At 48.8% G+C, this 15,668-nt stretch overlaps 1 protein-coding gene across 1 annotated transcript in view; it reads right to left on the reverse strand.

The window, feature by feature from the left end:
- The window catches only part of LOC128269312 (frizzled-like), a 70,176-nt gene extending 54,788 nt beyond the window's left edge, over nucleotides 1-15,388 (reverse strand). The window contains exons 1-4 of the mRNA XM_053006747.1: nucleotides 15,374-15,388; nucleotides 10,291-10,410; nucleotides 9,640-9,834; nucleotides 6,518-6,743 (exon numbers count right to left, since the gene is read on the reverse strand). Of these exons, the coding sequence (XP_052862707.1) occupies nucleotides 6,518-6,743; nucleotides 9,640-9,834; nucleotides 10,291-10,410; nucleotides 15,374-15,388 (556 nt within the window). The remainder of the gene's footprint in view (nucleotides 1-6,517; nucleotides 6,744-9,639; nucleotides 9,835-10,290; nucleotides 10,411-15,373) is intronic.
- Nucleotides 15,389-15,668: the final 280 nt, after the last annotated feature.

The following is a 15,668-nucleotide window of genomic DNA, read 5'->3' on the forward strand; positions in this document are numbered from 1 at the left end:
CGAAGATAAGTTTGGTGACAACGCCCTCATCGGCCACGTTTTGTGGGTGTTGGCTGAGAAATGGATACTGTTTAAAAAGCGACGGTGCGCAGGGCGTTATGTTTAACGAGCAGCATCGGTCGGCGCAAGTCTAATTGCAATACTGGACACCGGGCGGCTGCTGGATGAAATGTAGCATAATTTATTACAATTTATGTTGGCACGTTTAATATACGAACATCACAAAACTTTTAATGAACCTTTTCTCGACGTCCATACTCCTGTTAGTTTTGAAACCCATTTAACTGTTCTGAGAACTTTTATTAATCAGTTACGGTTATCGTAATGCTGTGCTTAGTGACGGCTTAGAGCTAACGATTGGAGTTGTAGACCTTAAAAAAACCTTTCTAATCTGCCGAATCGTCAGCAATTACGGTTAGTCAAGGTCGCTATCGATTTCACGGCAATCCACCGGTAATCCCGTCCCGGCCAAGTACATTTTCCTAAGTGGCTCCTCCAGAAAATCGCCCTAGCCGGCTCACGACTTGGGCACCGTTCCCGCAAAGATTCATAAACCCCCTGGCAACCTCCTGGCACTGTTCCGCTGTATCCGGCCAAGCCAGTGAATAGATTCTTTTTCGTTTATATTGCAGCCAACCCGTTACGATGTGGACGCCTTCTTCGCAGTGACGTAACCGGTAACCGGGCGGAGTGAAAATGGAGCGTAAAAAGCGCCAATCCCGATGAGATTTGAAGAACACAAGATTCGAATCTAGCCCAACCGAACACCGCGCGTTCGCAAGATACGGAATGTAAATGGAAAATATATGTTGCCTATTATTGCGGCTCAAGTCGTTTGCATTCAGCTTTCTCGGTTCCAGTAGGACCCTCCTTGGCCGTGCTCGGTTCTCGGTTGGCTTCGAATCCAGGAGCTGGTTGCCTTTCAAACGGTGTGGCTCAATAAACCGCACATAACGCGAACGAAAGGGGGAACGATCGAAGCCGAGTTTCGACTTCCCAGAAAGGGTGGCACATCAAGCCTCCCTCGTGGGAGGCTTATGCAAAAGTGGATCAACCAGCCACCCGACCGCCACCCGGGACGGGCGGCTTTATTCGCGCACTTTCGCGAAGCACAGCATCGGAATTTGATCGCCCCGACGAAACACCCATCCGACGCGAGCGGATCGAGATGCGGGAACGCTGGCGCGGATATTCATAACGCGAAGAAAGGGCAAGATATTGGAGCATGATAATTGAGTCCTTTGTGCTCGAGAAAGTGGGAAAGTGCTGCGGCAGCTGCTGCCAATCTTAACGATTTTGGCAGGGAACTTGACTTTACATAGAGGCGTCTAAATCCAGTACAGTTACGAAGACCAACACTGATTATTTAGCTCCTATGATTTTGTAAATAGTTCCTAACCTTTAAATTACTTCTTCACTATTCGGTTGATTACTTGTCTAGGGTAATTCGAGAGTATCTTCAAAAGACTGTGAAGTACGTGACCCGTTCGCAATTATTATCTTTGTTTCTATTTATTTATATTTATATTACTAAGAGTACATGAGCAGCACCATCCGAGGCATTAGCCCCATCCATCCAGCATCCAGGAACAGGTAGCGGCGTTCGCATCCCAAATTAATTGCCATCATTTGCAGTTAAATAAACACTACCTTCCACCGATCTGCCGGCGACAGCAGACTTCCGTTACGCACACGGCAGACAGGAAGGCCTGGCTTTCGTAAGCCTGCCATAAGCCTTTCGCAGGTGATTACGAGAGCTCCGGCACCGGTAACGATTACCGCCACCAGACACCAGAAAAACCAGAACCGGAGTGAGCAAAACGGCAATGAATCACTTCGATCATCATCACTGGCTGGCCGGGCCGGCAGGCCTTTGGCGTCCGGGTCCGGGCTCCTTAAGATCCCGCGGCTCCACCACCACGACAAGAACACGACCCGTTTAAGAAGTGGTTTAAGGATGAACTCCCCGTACGGAGCGGAACACCATTCTTCGACAAGTGTGCGCTGTACCGCTTCGAGCGCAGTTCTCCGGAACACGTAACGACGCCCTGTCTGCGCCATCGAGTGACTGGCGGGCAAATTTTATTGCTCGTTTAAATTAATTGAAATATTTACATTTTATTGCGCACATGGTTTAATTAATAAAGGTCGGCGAGCATGTGGCTGAGCGCTGGGAGTTGCGACCACCGGAGTTTGGGTGTTGCCATTCTTGGTGAAGCCTCCTATCTTGGATGTTGAGACTTTAGGCCACCCACTTCTGAATCTTCCGAGGGCGAGATCTTTCGAAAGCCACACCAAAGATTGACAAACACCGGACGACATCGGGAGATTGAAAAAGTTTCGAAAAGAAAACACTCTTCGCACGCGCAACGCAAGGTCCCTGTGGCCAAAGTTTGTGGACCAAATTTCGAGGAAGATAACAACTTTTCCCCGTGACCTTCTAATTTCTCTTCTCCAACCTGGATCCTTAGCCGATCGTATGGAATACGTTGGTCCACATGGCGGCGTTCTGCTTGGCGTATGCAAATCGGCGTCCATTAATTCGCAAGTGCTCCGATTCGAGTAATAAGTCCGAAGCACGCAGATGAAGTTTTTCGCCCTCGAGGGACTTTATAACTTATGGTCGACGAAGCCGTTGACCACCACTGGTGGTGGGCGAGTGCAGTTGCTGCATGTGTCGCCGACCGCAAAGCCCTACACTCTCCTCCTTCAAAGTCGTTGCCGTCGGGGTTCGTAAATTTTCGATTTTTGACAACTATAAAAGCCAAGCCAAGAGTTCCAGCGGCTGTGTTCCGGTAAATAAATTGGCTGAATTGACCGCTTTGGCTTGGCCGATGATTGCCAGAAACGGATAAACATTGGGCGAAATTAGAAGTCGCTCTGTGGTCCGACTTGCTCCCAGCCAACCGACCAGAAAGGACCTTCCGGACGATCATCGTTCGGTTCGGGTTGATGAGTATTACGAACGGGCCCATCGGCCCGGGGGCGGTTTAGATTATTTACAATCTTCGATTTCCGGCCACCGGATATAGGGCTCGCGTGAAGGAGAAGGAATGCGACTCGGAAATGGTGCCGCTTCGAGCCGATTTCAAACGATTGTTGTGCTCTGTGTGTGTGACTATTGCATGCTGCGGGAAGTAAATTTCGGATCGGTTTTCCACGGAACAAGGGCGAACGTCGAGGAAGAAAGGATCAGTCCGGGTAGAAGTAATGCAGTGCGGTTACGTACGGCGTAAATTCCACGTACGCGACGGGGTGAAATATGGTATGCTCTTTATGGCCGCAGGCAAACATCATAAATATCTGTACAATTCGATCTTTCCAATGTGGCCGACTTCTGCCATCTAAACTCTGTGACTCTTGTCCACCTTGGCAATGAACAGACGAATTTACTTTATATTTTGTTTCAATAGTGAAGTTCTGCCAATGAATATCTAAGCTTTCTGCTTTCGTGGGAAACCGATCGTTCCGAAGACACTTTCGTTTGTGGCCGATATGAAAGTGAAAAGAAACTATTAGGTCTAGGTGTTAATTCGTGCGGTTTACAATACATGGCACTGCTCACTAAGTATAACGAATATTTTTGAAATGAAATATGTGTTTGACATCTACTGTCCTTACGCATCTAACGCAGTATAGGTTTTTTTGCTAAGGTGTAAACAACAACTTTTATAAACATTTAAACATGTCAAGTTTTGTTCCTTGTAGAGTACTTTTGCGGGGAGTACTTTTACATTACTGCTTGCACGGCAGCAAAAGGGGTTCTTGTACCGAACCGTCACTGGTGATGATAAGGGGAGTTATTACAAGAATCCTGAACGCAAAAAACCCTGGATACAGCTTGGTGAACCAGGGCCACCGCAACTAAAGCAAAATATTCCTTGCGCAAAGGTTATGCTGTGCATATGGTGGGATATGAAAGGTGTGGTATACTTTGAGCTTTTAAAACCTTATTAAATTGTTGAAGGATAACCCCATAAACCACAATTAATGCATTTGAAGTAAAGCTTTGGCCATAAAACGACGGAAATGGGATAAAAGACATGATAAGCTGATTTTTCAAAAAGACAAAACTCGACCCCACATCGCAAAACCGGTCAAAACCTATCTCGAAAATTTCGGATGGGAACTATTAACCCCCCGCTGTATTCACCAGATGTTGCTCCTTCGGACTACTATCTGTTCCGTTGCATGAGCAACGATTTGGCAGCACAGCGGTTCACTACTTTTGAAGGTATAGAAAAATGAGTCTCTGACTGGATCGCTGATAAGGATAAGAATTTCTATCGACACGGAATCGAGGAATTACCCGAAAGATGGGAGAAAGTCGTCGCTAACGACGGGCAATACTTTCAATAAGTTAGTTATACGTTATGTTGTTGTAATTAGGTTACAAATATTGAATAAAAACCGCACGAATTAACACCTAGACCTAATATAATGTACCGAACCGTTGCGAAAAAATATCGATCCGAAGCTTTACGGTCCACTTTCAGCCACGGGACTCATTGCCATCATCATCACCGTTGATCAGTTTCTGTCTTTTGTTGTATCGTGTCTAGGAGCTATTCCACGAAGAACGAGCTTAAAGACCTTTCAACGTTGGCCCGAGACAAAAAAAGTAAATCTCATGCAAATTAGCTGCACCATTTTAACGTCATTTCACCATTTCTCTTTAGCACTTACTTTCAATTGGAGTTTTCCGCTTTCGCTTCCAAACTGTGCACCGAGCGTGGCCAAAAAATAGTTTCCTCTTTGGGAGAGTATTTTGCTTTGAACTTGCCTCTATCCGATCCATTCGCGTGTGCTCTATTTCACCGGTCACGTAAGTTGCGTGTGAAGCCAGATTAGAGAGGGAAACATTCCGGCAAACTTCTTCCTACGGACACGGACCTTAACGGACGTTCTGCGAGGGAGAAAGTGCACCTCTCTTGTCCCACGGGAAATGAGACAAATTTCGTAGGCACACCACACCGGTGGCTCGACCACAAACCGGACTCCACCTAACTCATGGCGAAACGGTTTCCGCAGTAATACGAATGTTGCGTGTGAGACTGTCTGGTCCTTCGGGGATCCGGACCACGCGGTCCACATTCCGTAAGAGCAACTTTTGCGCACTAAATCGAAAACAGGAGACGGCGAACTTTGATTGAGGTGGCAGTGCACGTGTTACTTTGATTATCTCAGCGAACGAAGGACTCGCGTGCCAACTAACGGAATAACGAGGGACCGCTATGTTCACAGCATTTTCATAGGGGCTCAGAAAATGAAGCTGGAACCAGTGCCGAGGATGAATTAAAGAATAAGTAATTGCAGAACGTTCAAAAGTGGTGGTTACAAAATTATCTTTATCAAATGAATACTCCACGGAAGACAATATTAAAGCTCAGCTAATATTCATCGCTCCCGGCTCATGGCCAACTGATGGCTCGTGTCGTCTTATTAGCTGTAGGGCTATTTTAAATTTCTGCCTCTGCCAAATTGATCTGCATAATTTAATCAACCCAGTTAGCATGAAATATGGACACCGAACCTCAATGGCGGCCGTCGTTCACAAGCCATTCATAACTCACACGCCTATGAACGTTTATTCATAAAAGAGTGATCTAAGGGATTGCAACGTTTTTCGTTGAATCATTCTAAAAGCCCTACGATGCCATCTCCTTAATTTCTTGGAATATTCTGAGATTTACCGGTCCATTACCCAACTTGAAATCTTCTCCAGAAATTCATCAACAGTGATCTTTCTTTGAAAGATCTTCATTCATCTTCAATTTTCGTCAATCTTACAGTAGTTTGTGATAATCGCAAACTAAACCATATTTTCCACAATTTACATAATAAGTAAGAGGCTGAGACAAAAAAGCACGGCTAATTCCTGTGATTGGTGAGCTCCTTAATGCCTTCCGTCATTCGAGCGGCGCCGCGATTAATTTCGAGCCGAGAATTGGCTAACACGTCACGGGCTTTATGGTGCGTTTTATTGATTCCGACAGCTTAGAGCCTTCGGAGGCCGTGCCTAGTTAGCACGGACCCGGGACCGCGCCCGATGCAAATGCCAGATAAAGCGCGCGGCCGCGGCGCAGAAGTAATCGACGCCAATTACCAAACCGACCCACTTCATTTAGTTGCCCTTTTATCTCGCTCCGGCGGTGGCGGGAGCGGCGTGCGGTGTCCAATTAAAAGCCGGGCCAACATCGTGACAAGTACCTATAAAGTCCGCTGAGCAGGTCCACACCTTCGAGACTTTCGGGTTTGGGTGGGGCGAACCGTGGGGGGGCCGTAACTGAAACGTCTGTCCATTTTATTGCGAATCTAAACACCATAACCAATCATTAGTGGCACTTGCCGATGCCGATGATCATGCTGGGTCGCATCACTGGCACTGGATTAACAAAGTAGCTGACTGACGGACCCCCGTTTGGAGGTGGAGTTTTAGTGTCCGAACCGGGACCGCTACCGTGCGTCGTCTGTGGAATGGCGGACAATGTCATGTAACCCCGGACCGGGGACTTACCTTCGACTTTTCCCAGCGCCAGCACGAATATGGTCTGGACCGCCGGAATGGCCCACGCCACCAGGTGGAACAGGTGCGAGCGATTCTCGATGGCTTCGTGGCCCCATTTGAGGCCGGCCGCCAGGAACCAGGCGAGCGCCAGGCAGGCCCACCACGCGAACGCCGCCATGCAGCAGAAGTACAGCGCCATGAACAGCACCGTGCAGAGCGTTGATTGACGATGGCCCTGTGAACGGAAGAGAGAACCGGGCGGGTACCCGGGAGTTAGTTGGAGAAGTTGGTCCGATTGGTCAGCTGGCGTTCGGCATGCGAATCGTTCGAATTTAAATTACATAACTTGCCCGAGCGCTAGATAAACAACGCGTTAGCGACCGGTACGCGGTGGCGTGGGCACAGTAATCAGCAGCTAACAGGACTTGGCCCAGAAGTTGATGGAGGCCGTTGATTGTTATAAACGGCATTTTACCCCGGCAAGAGGCTGGCGTTCCGCGTGGCCCGAGGTAATCATGTGTTGCGGAGTGGCCCCAAATTAATGGGCAGTGCGCGGCAAGGACTTGTCTCAAACACTACGTGCGGTCCGCCCGTGGTAATCAACTGCCCGTGGGCAAAGTATAGTAATTTACCTAAAATTATATCACCATGATAGAGTTTGGGGCACAGAGTTTCTTGTGTAACTGTAATAAGCAAACAAATTAAATCATATCTTGCAAGTGGAGCCAGTCAGCGTGGTCGCGGAGCACTGCGGAGAATTCATCAACTTCAAAATTCATCACTTTCTTGCGCTGCGCTAAATAATTCTAACCACGTGCAGCACGCAGCCCGCAGTCGTCGTCGCGTTTTGGCAGTTGCGAGTTGGTGCCAAGAAGTTGATCGTGCAGTCTCGATTCCCATCCCAAACCGACGGAAGTCGTGGGGACGAAGGACGTGTTGTGTGATTAATTAGAATTCAAGACGCTGTGTTCGCTTCGCTTCCGATCGAAAGCAAAAACTTCTTTCCACACGCAGAACGAAACTTCTTCTTCGCGGGCGAGGAATATATTCTGATCAATCGTCCGTCGCGTGATTTTTGCGAAACAAGTAACCGAACCTGCCGGGGCAGCACATAACTAGCGGAAAGTCGTTCCAGATCGTGACGAGAATTCGCGACTGTCGATGCGCTGACTCACCGAATTCTTCACGCGGAGGAATCATTCGGTCACTCGGTGAACGTTCGGTTCGTGTGTGGATTACCATTATTAGATTTGTAGATGCCGATTTGTTTGTTGATTAAAACTAGTAATTTGTGTGTCCAAATTTAGTCCTGTTTAGTAATAAAACAAGGGTTCGATTATCGACCGTAAAACCAACTCGCGACTGAATGAATTCTGGTGCTCTTTGTTTTTAGAAGATCCAAAGGTTGACCATCTTAGTCTTTTTTTTCTCACTTTTCCAAGGCATCATTCAAACACACTCAAAGTAACTAAATGAAAGAAAATTGAAAAGAAGCCGCATTATTCTACTGAAAGCTATTCATTTGACGACGACAACCTTTCGTGGTTTTTGATAGCCGTCGTCTGTTGCCGTCAGGCGGACAGTGGAGTTTTTGCAACTTCTCGCTTTAGTCTCGCGTCTTCTTCAACCGGCACTCGGAATCTATGCCAACGTCTGCGGCTGCGGTGGACTGCAACCAACGGCCTGGCGCATTTACAACGCAAACGACAAATGCAGTTCATGAACTCAACAAAATCTGCCCGGCAACGGCTCATCTGGACCGAACGGCAGCGACCGCGCCATTCGTGGAAGGAATTTTTCCACCATCTTCGGTCGCAGCATCGTCGGAGGTTGATTCCCCCGTCTCGGTATCGCTTTCATCGTCCGCCGGCAGCAGTAGCTACAATCGATTCACAGCGTTGTGGTCGTCGATTGCGTCGTGGCCTCTTCACGACACTAATCTTTTGCACTGAACTCTCCAACAAGAAAAAACGAAGGAAATACGGTGGGTGGAAAGCTGTCTGCGGCGCAGAAACAATAAAACGCTCTCCACGTCTTCGCACCGACCAGTGCCGTTGGACCTAGTGAAGCGGGTATAAGTATGCCAAAGCCAGAAAAGTGCCATAAATCCGCTTTCGGCGCGTTGGTTGCCAAAAAAGAAATGAAGCCGAGGAATTTAGTGGGGCGTCGTTAGCCTTTCCGGAACGAACGGATCGCTTTTGCATTTATTTTCCTATCACGGGTCGTTATGATTTATGCTTATGCCACCACACAACAGCAGCGGCTCACAGGTATCTCGCGTCCAATCCGACACAAAATCAAAGCCGACGGAGGCAATCAGATCCACTTCGAACACACGTTCTCACCGGAGGCCCCAGCCCGATTCGATTTTGTGGGAGGCGAAGATTCCGTCCGTGCATAAATATTTATGCGATGTCGAGAGGATCAACAAGTATCTCACGAGCGCGGCCGGCATTTGTTTTGGTAAGTTTTCGATCTTCACGAGACTCAAGATTTTTATAGCCCATCTTCTGGTTGAACCTTTGTGGCAAAGATTTATTCGAAGGCCGGGGCTCCGGGAGTGCATCGTATTAGTCACAGACAACCGGCAACGGCGGGGTCGCACTCACACATAAACCCGTTAACATAAACCCGTCGGTCATTCAACAATAAGCGCTACGCTTTCGATCAGTGTCCATCTTTCGCGCTCGCGGCCCTATGCTCCATATGCTGCCGCGCAAAAACCCGATCGGAGCAAATGGGATTCCTATCTGAAACCTGCCATCTGAAGGTGAACGCTTCAGTTACCGCAGCATCGGTTAAGACCTGCCAGAGGATATCAGCTGCCCATCATCCCAGGGCCCAGGACTGGGGACGAGGCGAGTGAAGCATTACGAGCGGCCGAGCGCAGGTTGCTTGCCCCAAGCAAACATGTTTCTTCCCTGGATGGACATAATAACAAGGAACTGGTTTAGCTCTACGAAACCTTTGCAACGGTGAAACGAACGGGGAGGCTGTTGGCCTTTCGAGGGTCGCTCACCATCCGGCCGTTAAAGCCGATTGTTTGAATTCGATTGGTGTCGCTAGGCGGCTGGCTTTGCGACCCATCTTCCCGCGTCGATTCTTTAGCAAAAACGCTTCTTCCGACTTACCTGGGTGATTGTGGAGAGCATCTGCATCCGACCGATTTTGATGTGCGCCTGGAACGGCTCTCGGCACGCGACCCAATCTCCCGCTCCGAGGCCTGCCACATAGGCGCAGCCCACGATGAGATAGCAAATGGACAGAAACACTATCGGACGCTCCGGATACCGGAACCGGGACGAATCGATCAGAAACGTAAGGACCTATGGGGTGGGTAGAAAAAGAATGTAAAAATAGTATCCCTTAGTGTCAACAATGTTTGAGATTGATTTGTGGGTCAATCCAAACCAGCGGACATCGGACATCCAATCAAGTGAAATTCGGAACACAGAAAATGGTCCACATTGTCATTCAAATTATTCCATCGAAACCGATAGTGCATCAATTTTCGTCAAATTTTCCGCACCGATCGTTCTGGGAACTTGCCAACCGGCTTGACCTGCGCTCAATCAAACTAGGTGGAAATGAATGAACGTTGTCCATCATAGGTCAGACGCAATAGATGGAATGTTTCATTTGAAATGTTGATCAAAATGTGTGCCGAAATATAAATCGATCACCAAAAATAAACGTTGCAACGAGTGACACACATTTTGAGCATTATCGAGTGAGTTGATTGGATGAATCCGAAAAAGGTTGCTCCCTGCTCGAGTACTCACCGTGAATAAGCAGCTAGCGACGCACACGGCGGCCCACGACCCGACCCAGTACTTCAGGACCGTCCGTTCGCTCTCGGAGAAGAACATGGAACCACACGGAGCACCACAGTCTTTCGTGACCTGAAATGGGAAGGAAGTGTACCGGAATATTTAACTCGATGTCAATACACCGAAGGCTTTGGCCATGCCCCGCAAAGCTAGGAGACCCTATTTAATCGCACCGAAACGTGACTCCGAGCTAAGAACGGATCATTGGCATCGTTGGCCCATTTGTCATCCATCAAACCACGCACGGCCCGGCCCGACCACGCGGTTGCGGTTAAGCCGTACATTCCCCAACGCATTATTAAGTTATGAGTCCCACATAAACCGTATGCAACTGCAGCCCACCGTAAAGCGGCCATAAATCAGGCCCTGGCCCTGGAGCCCAGCCCAGGATGTAAGTTTATATAGTTCAATGGCGTGCGGCCCATTACTACTGCCGAGTGTCGAGGAAGAGTGATCAGATCAAACGATTGATTGTAACTCATATGGGGGGGTCCTGGGACTGGACTTGGAGCTGACAGGAGCCAACGCATTCCATCTTCATTTGCCCTTGCCCTGGGAAGCTCTGCCTAACGAGACACGACCATAAATCGTCCCGCCTTCAATCGCTCCGTGAGGCGGCGTCGTTTCCGGCGTGTGGGACGTGAAAGTTTCCCATTTCACTTTGCCGCTACAGTGACGGGTAATGTGGACTCTAATCTATTCCGGTTTGTTTCCTGCAATTACTATAAATAAAGCGTGGCCGAGGTGTTCCCCGAGTGAGGACGACCTCATTTTATCTGGAGCAGGACGGCAGGACAGCGCCCTGCCCGTAGTAAGCATCACTAGTTTATCGACGGGACGGGACCTCCGGTGGTCCTCCTGCATGGGCTCAAGTCTATTGTGCCTATATGTTGCAGACGAGCTGGGTGTATCGTTTTGAAGGTTTACTCCTCTTGGTACTCCATCCGAGGGCGAGGTCAATGCTTCCGAAAGGGGTTTGATTTATTTGCATACACACATTGGTCGATGCTCCACCGATCGGGGCCACTCCGTGGTTTCTATCCAAACGAGGTCGCGCAAAAATAACACGATGGTCGATCGTTGGCTTCAATGTCTGCCGCCACAGAGGATGCGCGTTAAAGGTGCTTTAGTGTAAACATTTAACGGTGTTAGCGTTCGAAGTGACCTAAAGACCAGTTTTATGGTGTCTTCTCTTTAAACAAAAATTATTACAAAAGGACCAAACTAATGCAAAATGTTTGCGTGATTTTTTTATGATTTTTCAACCATTCTATGTCACTCAAAAGTGGAACATCTTTCGCTATTCAGTAAATAGTTAAATTACAACATAACGGAGACCTTTTCAAAGCCTGGCGATGATGCTGGCTCCCAACTGCATGAAATTGAATCCTGATGGAGCACCGTTGGTTTTCAATTTCCCACTCAACCAACGGAACTGTTATCGATTGACTGCACAATAGGGCTGCGAATAACGTTGCGGCCAATTGTTTTTCACATCCTCTAATCGGTTTCCCGTGAAGCGGTTTTGCAATTTTGGGCATTTGAATGAGGCTCGATGAATGTTGTTTGCGGCATAGAAAAGTTCGAGGTCGAGTTCCAATGATTGAACAAATACGCTCCGCTGCCTAGGTTACGATGCTGGGAGTTTAATCGAAAGGTCAGCCAAAACCATTTAAATATTTAGTACTAAAAGCTAAATAATACAAAACCTAAAAAATGTGCGAAGGAAAGGAAATGTCCCACTGACCGGTGCACTGAAAAGGCCCCAGAATAAACCCCAACATAATAAACGGTTAAAAACCGTTCAAATAATTAACGGACGCCGCGGCAAGTTGCGTCTCATCCACCGGCCCAACGCCCAGCCCAAGATTAATTCAATTCAATATTTACCGTTCTAAAATTAATTACTACCCCCGGGGCCGGAAACCAATCTTTTCCCGCGGAGCCCTTGATTTCGGGCCGCCGTCAGAAGCGATTTGATGAAAAGTTCGCGCTGATTCCGCGTCGTCACCGCGAAAAGCTTAAGAACCGCAGATGCGGGTCTCCGCACTCGACTTCTGAAACTCGACTCGATGTCAGGCGGTGGCGCTAAATCAGGCTGAGTGGTGAACCCGGGGGCCACCCATCTCGCGAGATAAGAACGCCATTTCCCTGGGCGTTCCCCAGGATATAAACAAAAAAGAAACTTCTCCATTCGATAAATGAACTGAAAAACTTTTACCAGCCCGGAGCGCGGTTCCGAAGTTTTGCCCCAAACTGTCATCGGCCACCGTTTGAAGGGAGCGCGCATTTCGCGGACGGAACCAGAACTTCTGCCAGAACAATGCCCCTCCGTTGGTGGGCATAAATATTTCCAAATTAAATGTCCTCTCAACAAACATTGCCTTCGTCTTCTTTTGGGCCGCGCCGCGCAACTTCGCAGAAAGAACCGACGCCGGCTGAGAAGGTGATTTGTCGGGGCCATAAACAGTCGGCCAACAAGCTTCGTCGTCGCGTAAAGAGCGTTACTTGCCGGAATTGAGTGCAGGGCGAAGAGCCTTTTGTTGCCCCGTAAGCAATGCGTTTTATTGAAAGCCATCCCAAGTTACGTATCGGATTTTTGGCCCACGCATAGTAGTGGCCAGATACGTTCCAGATGGCGATATGACGCTGCACATTCACTGTCTACAAGATGCTGCGGCAAAAACCCTCCCCAAATCTGGCCCACAGCTCGGCCCTGATCTTGACGTGATCTTGTGAAAGAAAACACACATTTCATCACGTTCGTGCTTCAACGGGTTTTTGAGGTGACCGTTTCCCGGGGCCACTCCGTTGCTTACTGTTTACTTTTCCGCTTGCCCCAACCGGACCAGTTCAACGCCACCCCGGGCTGGCTGGGAAAATCCCTAAACAATTGCCACAACAAAGTACCGTAGGCGGACCGTGGCAACTGACCGCAGACCGCGAAACGGAACGCTCGATCCGGCGACCGAAAAAAGCTATACTCAATCTCGTTAAAATGGACCCCGGTAATGAGATGCGGCGGCGCAACACCCCGCGATTTGCATATAGATAGACGGGCGCGGTGTTTGCGTATTCGTCGCCTCAGTCTTCGGTTTTTTTTTTAGAGTCGCGCGCTGCGTAGACGATCCCGACGGTCCTTCGATTCAATCATCGTGAGTGTGTTAGGACCTCTGCTCGGACGAGCTGACGGGACGGTCCCATTACGGTAATGCATGTCAATCATCTATCCGCCAGCAGACGAGCGGACTCGGCCGTCGGTCAGCCTCGGCCGAAGGATGCTGATCGATTACCACATAAGACACTCTGTCCGTCACACACTGCCCCGGCGGTGCCAATAAGTTTATGCTAATGCTGCACAAACATGTGCGCTGTTACATGCTGCACAAATGCTGTATTAAAACCACCGACAGGCCATAAGTTCTGCTCCGGTGCCAACTCTTAGCGCCAATCTTTTCGAGGAACTTCTTCATTACAATTCCCTGAGCCACTTCATAGCTCTACGCCACCGAAATGCCACAAATTGTCACGAATGTTGCTGGCGCTCCCCAGAAACCCAGGACCCGCGGGTGGCAGCAAAGAAAAGGAAAAATATTTGAATTATGCCGCTGATGGTATGATTTCAATTTAGCAATGACAGGCCCCCGGGGAAGCTCGCGGTGATGGATTAAAAACGTAACACGAAACGGTGTCACTCGACACTGGGCGGATGGTTGAAATGGTTTAAATTTTTAGCACCTATCCGATCACACACCCCAAAAGAAGCGACGTCCACTGACATCCCAAAGGAAAGTTCTGCAAAGTTTCCAAGGAACGCAAAATTCGGACCAAGAGCAACTTTCACCAACCGAGAACCGGGTTCACGGGCTTTTGAACTCTAGCTACCGGTGGCCGCGCGGTAGCCGCGCATAATTACGCTGGCGGCACTTGAACAAACCACTCCACCAAGTGCTCCGAAAGACAGTTCAAACACAAGGCCCTGGGTGCGCTTGCCCAAAAGAAATGGCCACATACGGCCACTTGTCTTGTAGTGGCCCCCAGCGAGATAGAGAGAGCCACCTGGGGGCACGGTAGGTGTTTTGAAGTGTTGAAATACACTCCATCTTGAGAAGCTGGCGCATTAATTGAACATCGCCCACCCGTCTTGCGGCCGGCGGCCGCGCAATGTTGTGTCAATAAAGATAACTTGCAGCCGACCCCCAGGCTGTGTGGGAGGTTAAAAACGGCGTTTTTTTTTTGTCATTTACAGCATTTAATCTTGTTGCAGTGCGAGAGCTTTGGGTAATGTGAGTAAAAATCACGTAATTAGGGCGACGACAGCCCGCCGTCAGCGGTCGGATGTTGTTACGGAGGGTGCAGTGTTAAAAGTGCACCGGCGGCCGTGTCTGTCTGGCCACGTGGCACGGGAAGCGTGTACTAAAAGGGCTACTTAGCATGCAAATGACATGGCCCTCGGCGGCGGCGAGAAACAAGCGCCTGTCACACCGTTGGCCGTGATAGCTCAATCTTGACACTCATTAATACCGGCCAGATGGCCGGCTTATCATCAACCCGCGGGCGAAGGGTTATTGAAATATAATTCAAAAGGTGCAGCATCTTGTTCTGGTTCTTATCCGGCGAAGACGTGCAGCTGAATGCAGTATCGGGAGTGTATCACCATTAGAATTACGCTACAAACAAGACGAAAGCATATTTAATAACATTTGCTAACTACTCCCCTACGCGCATGTTCCAGAACGTTTCGCATTAGGAGCATAAGGCTTTCGCTGTCGTACGACACGGGTCTCTCTCGCTTCTTGTGGCCCTTTCGCAGAGCACGATAATTGGGGTTGTAAAATTACCATACCTAATTAGCTACGGGGCGCATATACACTCCGTTAGGGATGTTTAGCCTCCGTGTTGTTGCTCCATAAAGCTGGCACGGATGGAAAGTGGCCTGGTAATTGAAAGCTTTACGGGCCATATTCAGTTATGCTGGACGACGGATTTCAGACTATTCGGCTACGATGTTGTTTCGGAGAGAAGTCCAACTTACTTTGTAGAAGACCATGTGACACGGATCAGTATTAGGTACCTAACTCCATCACTCATCAATTACAATTACAAATTTCAGACAGTATCGATCCGCTTCTTCGACACAGCACTTGACACCGGCCGTTTGACATGCGCTCGAATTGATTAATGTTTGTTCACCCGCCCAAGGTGGAAGGTTCAAACGGTACTGGGCTTGGGGCTCCAATAACTCACACGAACGCTGCCAGAGTTCATCAGAAGCCGACAAGTGTTTTAACGTGGCCTTCCTGCTCCCTATCGCCCGAGAGTCCCTACTC

Source organism: Anopheles cruzii, chromosome 2 (assembly GCF_943734635.1).
Source record: "Anopheles cruzii chromosome 2, idAnoCruzAS_RS32_06, whole genome shotgun sequence".
Lineage (NCBI taxonomy): Eukaryota > Metazoa > Arthropoda > Insecta > Diptera > Culicidae > Anopheles > Anopheles cruzii.